Genomic DNA, 20154 nt, shown 5'->3' with positions numbered 1-20154 from the left:
TGCCATGTGGCCAATCTTGGAGGTTATAGGGGAAAACTAGCAAGAGCTGCCTTTGCCTATTTGCCATGGTAGTCATACACTGTCAAGAGTGTGGCAAGGTGGTCTGGTTCATAGCCTAGTCAGGGCTCCAGAGAGATGGTGTCCAGGTTGCAGCCAGCCTTCTCTGGTGTGCACGAAGCCCGTGCTGTAGGCAGACCACAAGACTTGATTCAATTTCAGCAGCTCTGCACAAAAGCTTCTTTTTTTTTTCTCTGGCTGAAAGGGAGGAATGAGTCCAGCAAGTAGTGCCTTTTTCTAGTCATTAGAATCCTCTGTTCATTGGCTTCCATCATAGCGACACGCACCAGCCTGCAAGGTGCACTGTCGAGGCCTGTTCACCTTTGGCAGCATCCACGGGTGGGCAACAACCTCACAGAAGTACACATAAAGGACCTCAGAGACAATGCCGGCTGGTTCACTGACACAGCTGTAGGTGCAGGGCTGGGCCACTCCAATCAAGAACTATAGGAGATTCCAACAATGCTAATGTGCATCCATCTGCCCGGGAACAGTACTGAATACAGTGACACGGACTTGCACAACACTTGAATAATGTGCCGGCAGAAACTTGCTTCAGATTCGAATGACTTCCTTTCTTATACAACAGGGAGACAAGAACAGCTATCACTGAGGCATAACTGCTTAGACACCTTCCCTTCCTTGAAGCTGGATCACAACACTAATGGTGCATACACTCCTATCAAGTTCCCTCTTATATCTATGTTTTTCCCCATCCTGTTTAATGATATTTACTGTAAAACAAAAAACTGTTATTCCTAAAATGCAGCATGGCACACTAATTACAGTTGAAGTTTTTCCTACAAGGGGTACTGACACAAAAAATTTTGGGCGTGCTTTCTTTTTGCTGCAATATGTTGCTAGGTGCATCTTCGTCATAACACGGCATATCGTTTGCTGCAGAGCATGACAGATAATTAATACCGTCTGTTTATTACTGATTAGTCTCAATTTCAGTTTAGGAGAGCTCTGAGAACAACAAGCTGCCGAGTGCAACTACTAATGCTGTTTAGCGTGTGAAACGGCACACAGAACTGTGACGCATTTCCACACTGCCTGCGTCGTCTGCTCGTGTTCTTTCGCCTGCCGCATGTGCTGTGCTGTCATCGTTATTATCGTTGTCTAATGGCAACGACTTTCTTGAGGTTTTCACACTTTCAGCACGCCCACCGCGGACTTGTGTGCCGCTGCCGAATAGTAGCCTGCTGGTGCAAACATGGCAAAAGCATAATGGCGACTATATCGTCATCATACAGGCCCCAATTGTGACGTCTTGGAAGTTGGGGGTGACCGTCAGGTCACCTCAGACGATGTCAGTGTCGCAAGGCGTGGCGTATAGCGCTGATCGTGCATGCGGACTTCGATGTTCATAAAAACTACCTGCCAAGATTTATTCGCTGTTGAGATTTGGTAGATGATATGTGCATGTTCACAGGCATCCATCACACAGGCTATCTCGGCCGCAAAATTTTGTGTCAGTGCCCCTTTAAAGGGGCCCTGCGACACAAATTAAGCATGTCATTTTCAACACTTGTTCCGGTACTGTGGACTGTTGCTGACACCGTTGCGCAAGTGGCATTGCAGAAAACGAAGCCGTTATAATTTTATTTCACCAGATAAACAACCTTGATTCCGGACTACAGCAACACACAGACTTTTTTTGTTATGGGAAGTGACGTTTCGTCATGTGGCAGTGACGACAAAGGCCATGTGTTTTGATTGGCTTGACGCGACAAGTACCATGTAGTATTAATATGGTGGTAGCTAGGCCACATTACTGAGCCATAAAAAGAAGAAAACCTCTTTTTATGCTTTCTTGGAAACAAATCATTTCTGTTTCTAGCTGATGTATTTTTAAAACAACAAACACGATGCTAGGTGGGCTGTGGAACTGGTGGGAATGGTAATCAAACGATACTCTTCCGCGTTTTGCCTTTTGCGGCATCGGGCGACATCGGCCACACCAGCACTTGTGCAACACTCAGTTCGGCACAATGCTGTCAATAAAAAAAGAAAAATTCTAAACACTTACTTCCACGTCATCGGGCGGTAGCGTTTCATCCGGGCCCTCTGAGCCACCCTCGCATTACGCGGGGCTCAGTGACGCACTTTTAATTTACAGTGGTGTGTACGGATACGGCACTACCTGCAGGGCATTGCTACGTTGCAAAAGCTCACGCTCAAGGTTTGTTAGGTCATCAGGACTCAGTGTGTGCACTACACGACAAACCATGAAACCGCCTGCTAGGCGACGCACGTGGTTCGTCGTAGACATGGTTGCAACGCCGTCAGAATGAGCAGTGGCTAGGCACTTTGTGTAGGCCACGATGAGGCGAGATTTCCGGTATGTCTCTGTAAGAGGCATGCGGTGATTGGAAATGGCCTTGGATGTCAGTGCGAGAGTGAAATGCAAAAGGGAACGTTTCTTGTCGTCGTCTGCTCGAGTTTTGAACTTTGAAGTCTAATAACATCAGTTTTCGTGCACCAATTTTCGTACTAATTCTTTTTGTGTTCGTCTCGGCATTCATTACTACAAGCATTGCAATGATAAATAAGACAGTCACAAACGCGTCGCAGGAGGGGTCCTGAACCACTTTTCCAAGTAATCATCGAATAATCTCAGTATCTGAGTTCACGGCCTTCACCAATTAATTGCCTCAAAAAGTTCTTGAATCTGTCAAGAATGAACGGTGTTACAGGAATTTGCCGCACGCTCTAAGCACTTTCTCTCGTCCCAATGAGCGCACTGGAAGCTACACAGGGAGACATGGCACGGGGGAATGAAGTTATGCCAGCGTGGATCACCGAAACACGATTACTCTCCCTCCTTGCGATTCCTGTGTGCACTAGTGTAGCTACTGTGTAATTTTAGCATACTATAGAGCGCAGTGCTGACAGGTCCGTGCATGCTTGAGTACAGTGCTCTTGCTTTGATGTGAAGGAAAGCAATAGCGGCGCACTGTAGTGGTGTAGCATTTTTCACGGGTCCCTGTGCCCTTGTGCTACTTTGCTTCGATGCACTGGCACTCCGTGGCCATGCTGAGCCGTGTTCCTGTCGACCCTTGGCCTGTGCACCTCTTCACGCACCAGCTATAACGAGGCTCCTGCGCTTTCCTGAAACCTGTCCACTCAACCTATTTGTGAGCTGGCATGCACTGAAAGGTGCACTAATATACCGCAAACAACCCCACGTTTCGTTCACCTAAAAGCGCCACTTTCTTTCTTCTCGAGCCACAAAGAATGGATACACCCCAAAAAATAACATTTGGGCAACAGACCTGCAAAAGGAAAAGCAGCAACATCCAACATACTTGGGAGTGTTTGGTAACACAAAGCGAGCCGCAATAGTGATTTCCTAGGATTGGTTCAACATTAGGTGATACAGTCGAACACGGATATATCGAACTCGAAGGGGATCGCAAATTAGTTCGATATATGAAAAATTCGATATAAAGAAATACAGGTCCCGAGACCTTACCAGTGGCGGACGATCACCTACAATCGGCGCATTCAAGAATGACGACTAATTCCGCACACATGATGCAACAGAATGTTTTATTTGCGTGAAAAAAAATCGCTTATCTTAGCTGTCCAGGTGCGACAGCCCGGTTCCCTTCATGTCAAAAACAACGGCGAATCAAGCCGAACGCTGCCGCCACTTCAGCGGCGGAGTACGCACGTGTAGCCGCCGCCTCGTCCGGACGATCTTCGTCGCCACTTGAGCTGTCGGCCTGGGCATCCTAGGTCCCTGCGACCGCAGCTACAATGTCCTCGTCAGCGAAGCTCGCAACAGCTTGAACATTGCAGTCCACTTCCACGAAATCGTCCGCAGACACTTCGGGTGGTACGGCAGCCGGGAAGAGGGTCGACAACTCACGAAACGCGTCGTCTATGCGCTCATCGTCACAGGAGCGTGCACACGACCTCCTGAGGTTAGCTGCTCTGCCGCCTTTGCCTTGATATCTGCCTTGTTCTTCAACAAGGTGCTCAGCGTACTCCGTGGTATCACGATGTCATCCGCCACCGCCGAACTTTTTTCGCCCACCTCAACACGCTGTATCGCTTTCAACTTCGTCGCAAAGTCAAGGTTCTTGCGCTTCTTGACGCTGGCCATTGCTACACGAGAAGTCGAAAATTCAAGCAGTCCGCAGCGCCTTTGCACAGCATGCACGCAAAAGAGGAATGCGGTGGTATGCGACAACTCACGGAAGTGGACTCCGCCAACAAAGCGCTCGCGATCAGTCGCGATGGCGGCGATGGCTACCCGGCCCGGGCTACCTGCGAGGGCAACAGCGATGTACGAAAGGCGCGAGCTGTGGTTGGCTGAGCAAATACGAAAGGCGTGGGCAGTGGTTGGCTGATCAAAACTCATAAAACAGCAACAAAAAAAAAAAAAAGAAAGAAAAGGTGAAAGGAGGAGGCCGCTGGCTACTTCGTTCCTGCTCTCCGAGCTGACAGTAACGCGGAGAAAGCATGAGAAAAAGAGAGAGAGAGAGAAGAAAAAAAAACCGTTCCGCAAGTTGGAGAAGGCGTCCAACAGGAGTACAGTCTGAGCCTGTCACGAGCGATAGCAGACGACGCTCGGTTTGTGTCTCGCGCTTTCGCGCGAAGAAAACGAAGAAGATTGATGCCAAGCTTGCGCACGCTCGGGCAGCTTCGAAGAATAAAAAAAAAGGGTCTGGCAGTCCCTTCCTGGTCTCCAATGTGTTCGGTCATGTTTCTTACGCCGCCTCGGAACCCAATTATACGACAGCCACAACGGCACGTCACAGAGCCCTCTCGCCCTCACGTTTTTCGAGCGTATCGGGTGTCAGCGGAGGCGCGGTGCCGCAAAGGTCGCGGTGCCGCAAAGGTCGCGGTGCCGCAAAGGTCGCGGGGTGCAGCGAGTGCCGAAGCGCGCCTTCCAGCTCGTGCGGTGTTCGATATATCCGATGGCGGGTAAAAATACCGTTCGATATAAACGTGCGAATTTGTATACTTTTACATAGGATTTTCAAGGGGATAATTTATGAGTTCGATATAGCCGAAAATTCGATATATGTGGGTTCAATATATCTGTGTTCGACTGTATATACTCCAAACCCCAAAGCGACATGTTATAGCATGGCTGTTATTAACAGAGTGCCAGATGTGACATGCCTTACCTGCATTGCTGTGATATCCCACTGATGGTCCATTAAGGAAAATAATAAAAAAAAAAGATGTATAAAGGTGGGCATGGGAAGGAAAGAAAAAGAGCACACACAGCTCGGCATTAATAAGCAGCCACCGCACCACAAACATCAGCACATGAAAAGAAGAAAGCCAGACATCACACCACTGCACGCAATAACAATGAGCTGCTTGCACCAGGACAACACATCAAAGGTATGCCCATGACACAGTGCTGCAAGGCGGCTTCATAAATTGGCAATTCTTGCGAGACAAAGAAGACATTCACGTTTATGAGTCAGGCTGCAGGACTTTATGCTACAAGAAAGTGGGAAATGCCAGGCTGTAGTAAAAGCAAATGAGTCAGTAGCCAAATTTTATTAAAGGAGCACTGACATCAAATTTACGCATGTCAAGATTTTTGCATAGATGAGTAGTCATCTACCCCCTAGTAGCGATTCGCAACCGAAAATGCAACTGAGGGACGAATGGCTATCTGTTTTATTGATTTATATCACCGGTATCTAGCACGATTCAAAACGGCCTGCAAGCCCGCCATTTTTTAGCGCTGGCAGCGCTCCCTCGCGGTCAACTCCAGACCGTGCCCCAGTTTACCACTTGTCCACAGAAAGGAGTGACGTGAGGATCAGCTGCTCAGCTAACATTTCGTCTGCTAGGCGAGCACGTTCAGTCATGCCTTGTCACCAGCGTCGCCGTCGTCGCCGTCAAAAGTATCGACTTGTGTTGAAGACGACATTCTGGAACTTAGAATCACCGCGATATGCGACGTCGCGAATCATTTTCGCTTCGACCCTTTGCAAAACAGCGATTCAGAAATGGACGCCGTTCCAAGCAGCAACGAGGAGGTGCCCAGGGACGCACGCTTGGGCCATACTCGCTGGTGTGTCTCAATTAGCTATATCAGAGAATTTTGGCGTGCACGGCATTCCGGTATACGCAAAGGGGCCTATGGAATAACGGCATAGCGAATGCACACCAGCGGAGAAATAGAATACGATAGGTTTCTACAATAACAATTCTGTGCTTGCCAGGTTCTTCTTTGCACCGCCAGATGGCCCCACCTATCCGGCGTCTCAGGGTTACGGCTGCAGTAACCCGGCTAGCGCAAGGAAGTCCACGAACGAACTAACATTCACCATTAACGCTACATGCATGTTACTTGCTAGCAATGTTATTTATCTATAGGCTACTCCACTTTGATAGCTTGTGGTCGTGTTGGCGTGTACCGTACGTGTAATGAAACGCCACGCAATTTCCGCTTTTTCCGCGCCTCGACGAGAAGGTCTGCACTACGCAGCGGTTCCCCGACATGCTGGCACGTAGTCGCTCCGATTGATCGCACTCGCGCTGTGGAGCACACGACAAATTAGTCAATGCGACACGATGAATCGCAGGCACGGATGGGGACAGCGAGGAGAGCCACTGGCTGGGAGTGAGAGCGTCGCCTGGCGTCGCGCCACAATAAATACACTCAGATCGGCGACGTCATTGTTACTAGCGTATCGTCACTCAGGATGGTATTTGCGGAATGTATCACACCTTACACGTAGCACTAGTGTCAATGTCGCAGCGAGATCAATCTTCCGTTGAGCTTTTGTACGCTGTTTGCCCTCGAAATAAAATTACTTCCACGCGACGGACGCCATTCAAATCTGGCCAAGAAGACCTATGCATACCGAGCAATCAAATGAATGGCACATCTCGACTTTAAAATTTGATGTCAGTGCTCCTTTAAGACCCCTTGAATATAACTGAAGGTTCATCAAACGCTTGTGCACTGTTTTTTTGGAGGAGTGCAGCCGTGCCATTTCCACAGGAGAGAAATGTTAGAATTCACTTTACACCAGCACCCCTTAGTGGCTGCCACACAGACATATTTGAGGCAGAGAACGCATAATGTAGGTCACGACACCTATGCTACTGTGCTGCATTATCCACAGGTTGAAAACACTCACTTGGAACATTTTTTTATGTAAGGCTCGTACTGCCATATAGTGCCATGCTTTTGTTCACTGTAGAAGTGAAGTAGGGAACATAAATATGCCGAGAAATCACCAACTTTTATGTGCAGTTGCTTTAACAAAATGTTTCAACTCCCCATGCGACCACAAGAGGAGTTCTGAAGTCCTGCTAGTAAGTAATTTCCTTTGTAACAAATGGCCCATCAATAAACAGTTTAGCCAGCCATCTCGGGAGACCTTCCTTCTCGGTCTAACACCATGACACGTTGGGACATTTTTCTGCTAGAGGCTGCACAGAGCACGTGCACATCATTTTTCACAAAGGGCCCCAAACGCAACTCTACAAATGTCAACAAGTGCCTACACTTAATCTAGTATGCACCACTGGGCAAACTGTGGCTATGATAAATGCTACAAACAGTCATCCATTTGAGAATACTCTGGCATGAATACGTCAGCTATGCATCTCCTGTGCCCTTCCAAGAACCTCTTACAATGCTAGTTGGATTGTAGTAAAGTCAACATGACCCAGCAAGGCTGCCTGATGCATCAACAGATAGCTGAAGACAGCTTCACTGGCTACGGCATACTCAATTTCCAGCGCTTGCATCCTTATGGAGTATAGATACAATAATGCTAGTGCATAAAGATTGCAGTCCATGCTGAAATTCAGAAACCTCACAACCATCTAACGACATCAATAATTGTTATTACAAGTATGCATATACGTTAACCTTTTTTTTTGTGTTATCACAAATTTTGGGGCAGTATAATGTGTCTGTAACATCTCAAAGATATGGCCGTGATATAAGATGTCTCAGTAAAGCCTCACAATATTGTCATGGGTATGGAACTCTATCCTTATCAGAGCATCACCCTATCTTAAGTAAAATTTCGCCTTTACGATTTCCTGGATAGTATGTTGTTTTTCGTGCGAGTTTTTTGTATTAGCATAAGAAAGTCACAGTTTCACCACAAGGACGAAGCAGTGAAGTGACAAAATGGAATGCTATATAAAGTAAAGTGAACTCCTGGCATAACTCAATAAAATGCTGGTGTGAAGAAGCAACCTCGGTGCAGTCACAGCGGATGTACTATCCACGTCAAATGAAACCCAAACACCGGAAAGCCTTCGCACGGTATAGTGTGTGCCGTCCTGTCATCACCATTGACAGGTGCGCGCATCCGGTTTGACTGCACTGCGCATATGCGTGCCTGTCCATGGTGATAACTGGACGGCGCGCACTATACGTGTTCAGGTTTCATTTGCCGTGGATAGTACAAAGGTGCAAGCTAATCCCTGCCAAGGCCCACTCCGGGCCTTTCGTGCACATTTATTCCCAGCCTCAGCTGCCCTTGCACGCTTTCACTTGCACAGAGAACACATGCAGTGATGTTATCGCAACTTGATATACGGAACCTCACGGCAATGGCAAAAATGCAGCTGGAGAGTCCATTATAAATGCCATCATAAGGAAGGAAGGTGAGGGCTCATTTTTCTTTGTTAGACACAATATTAACGAGAACTAACAGACAACAATACCAAGGAAAGTATAGATGACATTATTTGTAGTAATAGGATATGAATGTGAAAAAAGTAAAGTGGACGAAAAGATAACTTGCCACAGTCAGGGACTGAACCTGCGACCTTCGAATAACGCGTTATGGCTGCGATTGGTGCTGACTGACACTCCTAGGTTTAAATGCACATATATACCCCAAAAAGTGGACGGGAGGATGACCGCCACCGTAGCTCAGTGGCAGAGCACTGGACGCGTTATTCGAAGGTTGCAGGTTCAGTCCCTGCTGGCGGCAAGTTATCTGTTCGTCCACTTTACTTTCTTCACATTTATATCCTATTACTCTAAATAACATCTCCTATACTTTCCTTAGCATTGTTGTCTGTTAGTTCTCACTGATATTGTATCATAATAAAATGTTTTGTTTGAAAAGAGCTAAGTGATACTATCAACAGCAAAGAGCAGTGACATATTTATGGTACTGAACTCATCGGGCAATATACTAAAAAAGAAATATGGGCTGTCAGATTAGATTTGGCTCGAGGCAGAGCCTTCTTGGATGCCATCCCCATCAGGATGAGATTTGAGCTCTTCCCTATGGACCCAACAAGGTAGCAGTGAAAATTTACTTGTTGTGTAGTGAGGTCCCACTGAGAGGGTGTGCACGCAGGGCGACTGGCTGTAAAGATTGGCACATCATGGTCTGACACCAACCGAGGGGCTTCATGCACTGTGGTCACTTTCAGGTAAATTGTAGTTGATTCATCTGAAAGAACAACAAGCCAGGCTAAAGAGCCCTGTTCTTGGAAGCACTACTTGCAAGATAATTTTTTAGAAAATCCTAGCACGAGAGGAGTGCTGTGTTCCCCATCTGCCTTCACTTACTCTGAATGAGTGCGTGGGTGCAGATGACAGTTTCTCACCAAAATGTTTCTGACAAAAATTTAAAACTGAAATCCTCAGTGACAAATGCCTTCTTAGTTAATCGAGTTGATTAATACGCCCAGTGTTAGCAGTCAGAAAGAGTGTGCTGGCCTAAAAAAAATCTTGCCAGGAGGCTAAACCTTTACTGGCAATTAAAGGTCTCCCCGAGAATCTGCTGGTTGAAGTCAGGTGAAAGCTGCTGGCCTCACAAGAGGGAGTGTTTCAATATCGCACTACACAAAATTGCAACATTCCCTCTCTTGTACTATTCGTACTAACCTCAGTCTGTTAATTAAATTACAGCTGGAAGTGGATGTCCAGCAAGAGTGATTGGTAATCTCTTGTATGCTTGGATCATCAAGTGAAGTGGCCATCAATGTGCCTGGCTCCGTGGAGCACTGAAACTAATGTCTCATTATGGCAATACAGTTCTGTGAAAGGAAGGTTTATGAAATCATTATAAACATCACCATGGTCTGGTTTCACTAGAAAGATCATTTCTCAGCACCAACCAGTCATGGCCATTGTGCAGAACCATGCGTCGACGGGCTAGTTGGTGTAAATCCATAGTGCCTTTTCAGCACAAAATGACCCCACAAGACGGGACAAAGCACAACTCTCAGCCGACATTTATTGTGTCACTCCCCTCTTTATACAGAATAGATACCAGAAGAATGTACGTAGTGCACACCACGCGCAGCAGTCACCACAACTTCAACAGAGCGCACTCATGATACTGAATCCTAAAAAGAAAATTCTGTGCTAAGCAAGGTTAAAGAAGGAACACTAATGCACTGCGAACCCTATGAATGTATAACAGAAGCTTCCGATAATTCCCGGGCAGTGGTGTCACGGCTCTTCTTTAAAAAAAGTGGTCCATCTAAAGAAAGCTTGACTATTGCACCTTTCTCAATGTTGAGCTAAATGGGAACCTGTGCCTGTTGGCAGGGATCACTCATATTCTTTAAACCGCTCATTGACACAGCGGCCTGGCTCACCTGCATATGCTTTGCCACAAGAGAGTGGAAGCTTGTAGACCACACCAACACTGCATTCTACAGCCTTCAGGTGGTTCTTTTCACATTGCGGTTTATTATTTTCTTTACAAATACGCATGCACAACGTTGACAGCTTTTGGGGGCAGAAAATACTATTGTAATTTGGTACATACCTAGTCGTCACATTCTTAAGATTGTGAGCCACTCTGTGGCAATAACTACAGGCCTCCTCTTCTGTGTATCACATTTACTTCTCTGGCCTTTCAGCTTCTGAAGCAAAACCTCAGAGACTGACATCACTACTACACTTCGGTAATTTGCCTCCTGCAACATCTTTAACTCCGCGCTTGAGCTCTCGTTCGCAGTGTGATCACACGATTTCATTAAAGAAGATCTGAGACACGTCAAAGCAATGGCGCGTTTCACAATCTTTGAGTGCGCAGACTTATGAGGCAAAAGACTCTTACGTGCATGTGGTGAGCAGTCTTGGGTAGTAACTAGTTACTAGTAACGTGTTACCGGTAACTAGTTCCTTTTTCAGTAACTTGTAACTGTAACTAGTTATGAGAAGGGAAATCTGGGCGAGTTTGTAAGAATTCCATCATATGATAAATTCTTATATATGATGAACTAGTTACATCATGAAGTTATGATGTAACAAGTTACTTTTAAGCTCTGTTACTTTTTACACAGTAACTGTGACGGGAAATACCGTTACAGTTACTTCTGTTTTTATAAAAAATTATGCATAGCAGCACATGTTAAAGGCCAACGTTTAACGATTTCGCCATATCCTCTCCACCATTCACCTTTCCCCAATAAGGCTCCCCTCGCAGTTTAGGAGAGGAGGTCACTAAGAAGATTACATTCCCTGCAGAAGACCGAGGTCAGAGGTTTGTCTGTAACGCAACTTTAAGTTTACTTGTTAACTAGATGTCGTAAATCATTCATGTTGCAACTGAACAGCTTGGTAAGTTCACGTTTATTTTTTCTTTCAGCACATATATCTTTTTTTTGTTACTTGAGCTTCTAGCTCTGGGTTCTTGGCGTACCGGTGGAGCACTAGGATGCCTAATTTGCAGGCTCCTTCGTCCGAGGCTCCAAGCTAATCTTGTTTGACAGGCGGATAGAAAGCAGCACCGTGCGAAGCGGGAACCAATACCGTGAAATAGCTAAGCAATTCTTTAAAACCTCTTTGGAACTGACTGTAAAAGGTTTACTCTGACTTAACACAACAATTATTAATGAAATAACATAGACGTTTCGCCTCCTATGCAAGTGGCATCCTCAGGTTGTTGCAAGCCAATGCGTCGCGGCTAGCGAACCACGATTCCAGGAGTTTTCTTCCGCCCCACCTTTGTTCACAAGCCAGCGTCGTTCCATCGTTTAGATCAAAGCTAGGCGCTGTTGTCCAGCAGTGTCGAACAAGCCCCGTCTTTCTCAGAATGCGTTGCATGGGTTGCTTTAGCAACATCCCGTTTTTCCTGCCTGTTTCAGCGATGTACGCCGCGGCACAATCCCCACATTTACTTGTAGGTGATCCCGCTCTGATCATCCGCAGGTGTTGGTCTTTGGGTTTCGCCAACACATGTCCCAAGGTATAACGGGGCTTAAAAACGGTTTGTATGCCCAGCGGACGCAAAGCTCTCCGAACAGGGTCTGATACACCTTGAACACAGGGAATAGGCACAATCGACTTGTGACGCACTCCCTGTTCCTCCTCGCATGCATTTCTGGGTACCGCTAATAAGCGTCCTAGGATACTGCTGTTGTTCCAGTGCATCAACCACGTTTTCCCAGTTCTAGTATCCTAGGACTTCTATTGCTGTGATAAAATGAGGTGTACACAACGATTGCTTGTGTTGGGCCCTCTTTTACATTTCCTTCATCTTAGGGTTTTAGCACATGCAGTTTTGACTACCCGCATGCCTTCGTACGTCTTTATTAAATATATTCTAGCATTTGTTTTGTGACCGATTACTTATTTTTTACAGTAACGGAAAAGTAACGCCGTTACTTTTTCAAAGTAACTACCTGTAACAGATTACTTATGGAAACTCTGTAACTGTAACAGTGTTACTTTTTACTGTTAACATGCCCATGACTGGTGGTGAGTACATCCAGGAGGCGTGACCTGCTTGTAAGGACAGTTGTAGATCTAGAAACTGCAGTTTACCGTCCCTCATGAGCTCATGTGTGAAAGTTAAACCTTTGCCCTTGTCAGTGAACAGAGTTAAAATAGCTGCTGTGACAAAGCCTTCATAGTTAGTTCGTTTTATCACAACAAGAAAATTGTCAACATATCTAAAAACCTGAACCAGGTCATGTCTAAAACACTCTTGAGAGTGCGGTCAACAAAAGACACAGATTAATCAACTATTTGTGGCGCAACCGAGACCAGCAAGAAAACAAGCCCTATACCGTCTTCTCCTGTTTGTCTCAGTTGCGCCACAAACATTTGATTAAACTATGCACCCACTCGCCCAATGTCACACTCTGCAAAAGATGAAGGCATTACAAAAAGTAGGTGCCACACATAACACCATTTTTTGAATAAATAGTTTATTTTTTAAGCACTTGGAAAGAACTCATGAAGGCACAAGAATCTTTCTGAGGACATCCCAGTAGCATTGCAAAAATCTGCCTCACCATTTTCCTTGATGCACATCATCACACTACGCAACAGCTCATCATGCAATGGAGTGATATCGAGTTCCACACAAAAAACGTTGACTGCTGAATGGTTATCTCCGAGGAACGAAACAACATTGGAAGAATTTTTGATGCCAAAAGGATCATCGATAGTTAGTACATTCAACTGTTTCTGCAAAAAGCGGCTGATTAGGCTCTGCCAACGATTGGTTTCAATGACTATAGTACGGAATCACACATCTGCTTTGCCAGTCTTTGCAGTGAAAAAGACTTCCAAGGGCGAGCATCTTACATTGTTTGACATCGTTAGCAAGTTTGGCGAGGCCTATATTATACAACAAGAAACGGCTTTGCTTTTTATCTTTTGAGCTTCTTCTGTTGCCGGAATGAAGTTCTTGTTGACAACCTGGACGGCTTTATTGCTGAATACTGCAGCCAGAGCTACCACGAAATCACCCTCCTTGTCCTCAGTAGCAAACGAATTTCACTGTCTTTGAGAAACCATACACACCTCTTGCAGAAACAGATGAATGTACTACTATCGATGATGCTTTTGGCATAAAAAATTCTTCCGATGTTGTTTCCTTTCTCAGAGATAACCATTCAGCAGTTAACATTTTTTTCTGTTGACATTGAAGACTTATATTACTCGATACTGCACGATGAGCTATTTCGTAGTGTGACGACGTGCATCGAGGAAAATGGCGAGGTAGATTTTCACAAGGCTACTGGGATGTCCTTGGAAAAATTCTTGTCCCTTCCTGAGTTTTAGCTAAGTGTGACTTACATCTAGTTCGAAAATAAGCTATTTATTAAAAAAAAAATGGAGTGTGTATTGGCTCATGTGTGGCACCTGCTTTTTGTAATGTCTTTTCATCTTTTGTTGACCGCGCTCTCACGAGTGTTTCAGACAATGACTAGGTTCACATTTTTAGATATGTTGAAGATTTTCTTGTGATAAAACAAACTAACTACAAAGGCTCTGTCACAGTAGCTAATATATTAACTCTGTTCACTGACAATGGCAAAGGTTTAACTCCTCACACATCAGCTCACAAGGGATTGTAAACTACAGTTTCTAGATCTACAACTGTCCTTACAAGCAGGTCACGCCTGCTGTATAGACTCGCCATGTGCATGTAAGGGTCTTTTGCCTTACAAGTCTGCGCACTCAAAGACTGTCAAATGCGCCAATGATTTGATGGGTCTGGAATAATGAAATGTGCGATCACATTGCCAGTGAGAGCCTCAGCACACAAATAAAGAGGTTGCTTAAGGTGGGCTACCCAATAATAATAATAGTAATTTGCGGGGTTTTACGTCCCAAAACCACGATATCATTATGAGAGACGCCATAGTGGAGGGCTCTGGAAATTTCGACCACCTGGGGTTCTTTAACGTGCACCTAAATCTAAGCACACGGGCCTCAAGCATTTCGCCTCTGTCGAAAATGCGGCCGCCGCAGTCGGGATTCGATCCCGCGACCTGCGGGTCAGCAGTCAAGCACCATAACCACTAGACCACTGTGGCGGGTGCACGTTACCCAAGTGTGGTAGTGATGTCTCTGAGGTTTTGCTTCAGAAGCTGAAAGGCAAGCGCCAGAGAAATGTGATACACAGAAGAGGAGGCCTGTCATCATCATCATCATCATCAGCCTGTCTACGCCCACTGCAGGGCAAAGGCCTCTCCCATGTTCCGCCAATCAACCAGGTCCTGTGCTTTCTGCTGCCACGTTATACCTGCAAACTTCTTAATCTCATCTACCCACCTAATTTTCTGTCTCCCCCTCACGCGTTTGCCATCTCTTGGAATCCAGTCAGTTACCCTTAATGACCACCGGTTATCCTGCCGACGTGCTACGTGCCCGGCCCATATCCATTTCTTCTTCTTGATTTCAACTATGATGTCCTTAACCCCCGTTTGTTCCCTGACCCACTCTGCTCTCTTCCTGTCTCTTAAGGTTACACCTATCATTTTTCTTTCCATCGCTCGCTGCGTCGTCCTCAATTTAAGTTGAACCCTCTTTGTAAGTCTCCAGGTTTCTGCTCCATAGGTAAGTACCGGTAAGATGCAGCTGTTATATACCTTCCTCTTGAGGGATAGTGGCAGATTACCATTCATGATTTGATAATGCTTGCCGAATGAGCCCCAACCCATCCTTATTCTTCTAGTTATTTCACTCTCGTGGTTCGGCTCCGCGGTTACTACCTGTCCTAAGTAGACGTACTCCTTTACAACTTCCAGTGTCTCGCCACCTATCGCAAAGCGCTGTTCTCTGCCAAGATTGTTCCACATTGCTTTAGTTTTATGCATATTAATTTTCAGACCTACTCTTCTACTTTCCGTATCCAGTTCAGTAATCATGAGCTGTAATTCCCGCGTTACTCATCAATGCAATGTCATCAGCGAATCGTAGGTTACTGAGATACTCTCCATTAACTCTTATCCCTAATTCTTCCCAATCTAGGGCCCTGAAAACCTCCTGTAAACATGCGGCGAATAGCATTGGAGAGATCGTATCTCCCTGCCATACGCCCTTCTTTATTGGGATTCTGTCGCTCTCATTATGGAGGACTATAGTGGCTGTGGATCCGCTGTAGATTTCTTCCATTATGTCTATATAGGCGTCGTCATGCTGATGTCTCCACCGAATCAAATGCCTTCTCGTAATCTATGAAGGCTATGTATAGGGGTTGGTTGTATTCCGCGCATTTCTCTATCACCTGATTGATAGTATGGATATGGTCTATTGTTGAGAAGCCTGTACGAAATCCTGCCTGGTCCTTTGGTTGAGTAAACTCTAATGTCATATTAATTCTGTTAGCAATTACTTTTGTAAATAGCTTGTAGACAACGGACAGTAAGCTGATGGGCCTGTAATTTTTCAGGTCCTTGATGTCCCCTTTCTTATGGATCAAGATGATGTTGGCATTCTTCCAAGATTCTGATTAAGGCCTGTAGTTGTGCCTTATTGCCACAGAGTGGCTTAGAATCTTAAGAATGTGGCTACTAGGTACGTACCAAATTCCAATAGTATTTTCTGCATCAAGGAAATATACCCAGCCGAAAAGAGACAAACGCGGGAAATGGCGAAGGAGACAGGAAAACGGATGTTTCTGGCTGGGTATATTTCCTTGATGCAATGCACCAACTAGCCCAACAACGAGTTCTACTAGTATTTTCTGCTCCCCAAAAGCTGTCAACATGCATGCGTATTTGTAAAGAAAATAATAAACCGCAATGTGAAAAGAACCACCTGAAGGCTGTAGAATGCAGTGTTGGTGTGGTCTACAAGGTTCCACTCTCTTGTGGCAAAGCATATGCAGGTGAGCCAGGCCAATGCGTCAATGAGCGGCTTAAAGAACATGAGCGATCCCTGCCAACAGGCACAGGTTCCCATTTAACTCAACACCGAGAAAGGTGCAATTGTCAAGCTTTGTTTAGAAGGACCATTTTTTTAAAGAAGAGCCCCGACACCACTACCCGGGTATTATCGGAAGCTTCTTTTATACATTCACAGGGTTCGCAGTGCGTTAGTGTTCCTTCTTTAACCTTGCTTAGCACGGAATTTTCTTTTTAGGATTCGGTATCATGAGTGCGCTCGGTTGATCAAGTTGTGGTGGCTGCTGCGCATGGTGTACACTACGCACGTTCTTCTGGTATCTGTCCTGTATAAAGAGGGGAGTGGCACAATAAATAATGTCGACTGAGAGTAGTGCTTTGTCCTGTCTTCTGCCTTGCGGTGTCGTTATGCGCTAAAAAGTCCCGATGGATGGGCAATGTAACTAATTTTCAAGAAAAGGGTCTGAGGAGGACAAACACAGCAATGACGTCGAAAAAAACGATGTTAGGAACCTAGAAATGAGGCTGTTGTGAAGGCATACTTATTGGAATTGAACAGCTCCGCTTGATGTTCAAGTCGTGGAGGATCTTCGACATGATTTCCGGCAGTTGGCACTTCTTGGCGTCATTGCGGATGAAATTAGTCTCTTGCTGCATTGGGCCAAACGCACAATCGCTTTAGTAAACAAAACGTTCACCGAGGCTAGTGGCACCACTTACTTCAAGGGTGGTAAGGTAGTTTGCCAACTTTCTCACGATCGGCTCGTACTGGATTGTACGCATTTTGGCGTCACAGACAAAGCAGAGGTTGAACATAAGCCTGTTCCTGTCATATTCGGCGCTGTCAATCCCCACTGGATAGCCGATCACTTTCATTTCGCACATGTTCCTAGAAAGTCGGTAGTGTATAAATGTCACGCAGTCACTCTGCTACAGTTCATTATCGCGTGCAGTTAACTGCTCCAATTTTCAGTCATCAAAATGAGTTGTAAATCGAGCCTTACACAGTGATCAACTTGTGCTGAAGTTCGGGCTTCGGTATGAGGTAGACGCTGATGGCGCTGAACGTTTCTTCGCTGATGTAGTTCACGGGAACCTGTCGTGAGCAATCAGTTCGATATTACGCAACGGGATGCATATTACAGTTGAATGCAAATACCCACCTGGTACATTATCTTCGGCCCAGCCGTTGGATGAAATTCGCAGAAAAATATGCATTTTATTGGGCTATCGCGAACTGTACCGAGAGCCATGCTTGTTTACCAACCTTCGAAAGCGACTTTCCCCAAGTCGGACAAAAAATTTTCCTAGACTTCCCTAGATTAAAAAAAAAACTGCGTTTATTTAGTAAATTTTGCCTAAAGTACTGCGTTTTTCTTAGATATGTGCGAATATTTTTTCGTTAGAGATGTGCGAATATTCGAGTTTCGAATTCGATTCCAATAATACTAAGTGTCTCCTGCGACCGGGGCGACATTTGTTTTCGTGGCCACTACAGGGACCGACCGTCGCGCCGCCATCCGATAGCGCCTGAAACGCGCTTCTGGGCACTTTTTCTCCCTGAAGACGGCCGCTGGCCCTAGGTACTGAGGAGGAGAACGCCCCTAGCTCCACTTGTCCCTAAACGCGCTTCGCGCCGGTGTCAACTCACGTCAAGGTAAGTTCTTGCATTCCTTGTTCTGCGATGTTTTCTACGCGCGACGATGAAATTTCTCCACGCAGTACGCGTCTCTACTTAGATCAGCGTGACAGTTTTTGTATTTTCTTGTAGCCTGGGAACACCGTTCAATTTGTGCGACAGAATGCAGCTTGAATACCGCTTGTAGTTACTTTCTTGCCCTAGAGTTGAACTAGTAAAAGGTTTGTGACACACACTTATGAGAACGAGTGCAATAAGCTAGGTCTTCGCTTGTACATTAGTGTGCAAAAAAGCTTTTATTTGCGCAGGTGCCCATGCTGCGAGTGCAGTCGTAACACTTTGGCGTTGGATCCGAGCCCATGGAGAAAGTTGGAGCTGTAGAGCTGTATAAAACTAATGAGCCGTAGTGTCCCCACTTCACTGCTCATGGGCTTTTAGGGGCGAAGCTCCTTAAGGCGGCACCCGTTCGTCCCTCGTAGTCGTAGTCGTAGTGAGTAACCAGTCTTACGCTTTGACCTCCAAGGTGGTGCCGGTGGGAGATTTTTCCTGTGCGCTGTTGAAGAATAAAAAATTCGCAGCGTTAGCTAAAAGCCGACTTCTTCTGTCTCTCATTCCCATTAGCAGCCTTTCTTTACCTCCAAGGTAGTGCCTGGTGAGATTTCTCCTGTGCGTAATTAAACAATAAAAATTTTGTTCAAAACGCCGTTCATTGATGAAATAAACCAACGAAAGACGCCAGATGCTTTGTAAAAGAAAAACGAAAGAACGCCAGATGTTTCTAAAGCAAAACGAAAATACGCCAGCTGCTTAACGAAAGACGCCAGACGTTTTCTAAAGCATTGGTTTTCTAAACAATGAAAATTCACAGCGTACATGTAAAATTAAAGTGAGCTGCAAGTCGTCATAACTCATCGAACCTTTAGTATAAACGCGCCCGATCTCACGTCGGTGATGATGTACTGGGCAGAATTCACGGAAGATTCACCGTTTACCGGTGAACCTCCGCAGCTTCGCCCACTCATCATCATTCACTCCGTGGATATGCTGTGATTTTTTTAGATGCGAAGTATCTTAAGGTCGAGCTCAATCCGGCGGTGGTGGTGGTGTGCGGCGTGACCACCCTTACTGCGCATGCGCATACCCTCTCCACACACCTCCTCTCCACTCACCCTCTCCCCTGCCCCTCTCCCCTTCCCCTCTCCACTTCCCTCTCCACATTCCCTCTCATCTTTCCCTCTCCCCTCCCCCTCTCCCCTCCCCCTTTCCACTCTTCCTCTGAAACGCGGGCTAGACATGCCGAAATTCTCTCCTGCGCAACGCCGCGATGAGCTCGAGCGCATGCGCGTCCCCTCCCCTTCTCTCTCCTCTCCTACGCTGCCCCCCTCTCGCCCGCCTGTCGACCGCGTTCCCCGCTCGCCCTGTGAGAATTAACGGCCAGGCTAGATGGAAGATACGACGCGCGTAGCGTCCCTCTTCGCGTTCCACGACGCGAGGTCGGTAGCATGCCCAACGAACGCCAACGGAACGCGATCGTGCAAGTGCTCCGGCTTCGCATCGACTCATGGTCCCCTTTAGCGGGAGATGGTGTAATTTTTTCATGGGAGTGTCTAGCGTTACGTCTAGACGTAACGGTACGAGCCGTTGCAGTTACGTCTGGACGTAAGAATAACGAGTCTTGAAAGTTACGTCCAGCGTGGAAATACAAATACAGCCCGTTAGACCTACCGAACCGATTGGCCTCAGTGGCGCAGCGGCTAGCGTGTTGTGCTCGGAACTGCGAGGACGTTGGTTCGAACCTCGCTGCCGGTGCAACTTTTTTTTTTTTTTGTCTCGGGTGTCGCTGAAGTCTGTTGCCAGAGAAGCGCGACCCGGCTCTTGGGTTACGTACG

The 20154-nt window shown here is 46.2% G+C and overlaps 1 protein-coding gene across 3 annotated transcripts in view; it reads right to left on the bottom strand.

Moving 5' to 3' along the window:
- Positions 1-17903, bottom strand: part of LOC119374067 (GATOR complex protein NPRL2) — an 88351-nt gene extending 70448 nt beyond the window's left edge. Inside the window, exons 1-6 of one of the 3 annotated variants that reach the window (XM_037644130.2) lie at positions 17790-17903; positions 17631-17722; positions 17347-17515; positions 17169-17277; positions 9340-9476; positions 5202-5222 (exon numbers count right to left, since the gene is read on the bottom strand). In XM_037644130.2, the coding sequence (XP_037500058.1) occupies positions 5202-5222; positions 9340-9476; positions 17169-17277; positions 17347-17515; positions 17631-17722; positions 17790-17879 (618 nt within the window). In that variant the 5' untranslated portion in view covers positions 17880-17903. The remainder of the gene's footprint in view (positions 1-5201; positions 5223-9339; positions 9477-17168; positions 17278-17346; positions 17516-17630; positions 17723-17789) is intronic. The other 2 variants (XM_037644131.2, XM_037644132.2) reach the window with 2 other exon arrangements.
- Positions 17904-20154: the final 2251 nt, after the last annotated feature.

This window comes from Rhipicephalus sanguineus, chromosome 11 (genome assembly GCF_013339695.2).
Source record: "Rhipicephalus sanguineus isolate Rsan-2018 chromosome 11, BIME_Rsan_1.4, whole genome shotgun sequence".
NCBI lineage: Eukaryota > Metazoa > Arthropoda > Arachnida > Ixodida > Ixodidae > Rhipicephalus > Rhipicephalus sanguineus.
This window is presented reverse-complemented; position numbering and strand designations above follow the sequence as displayed.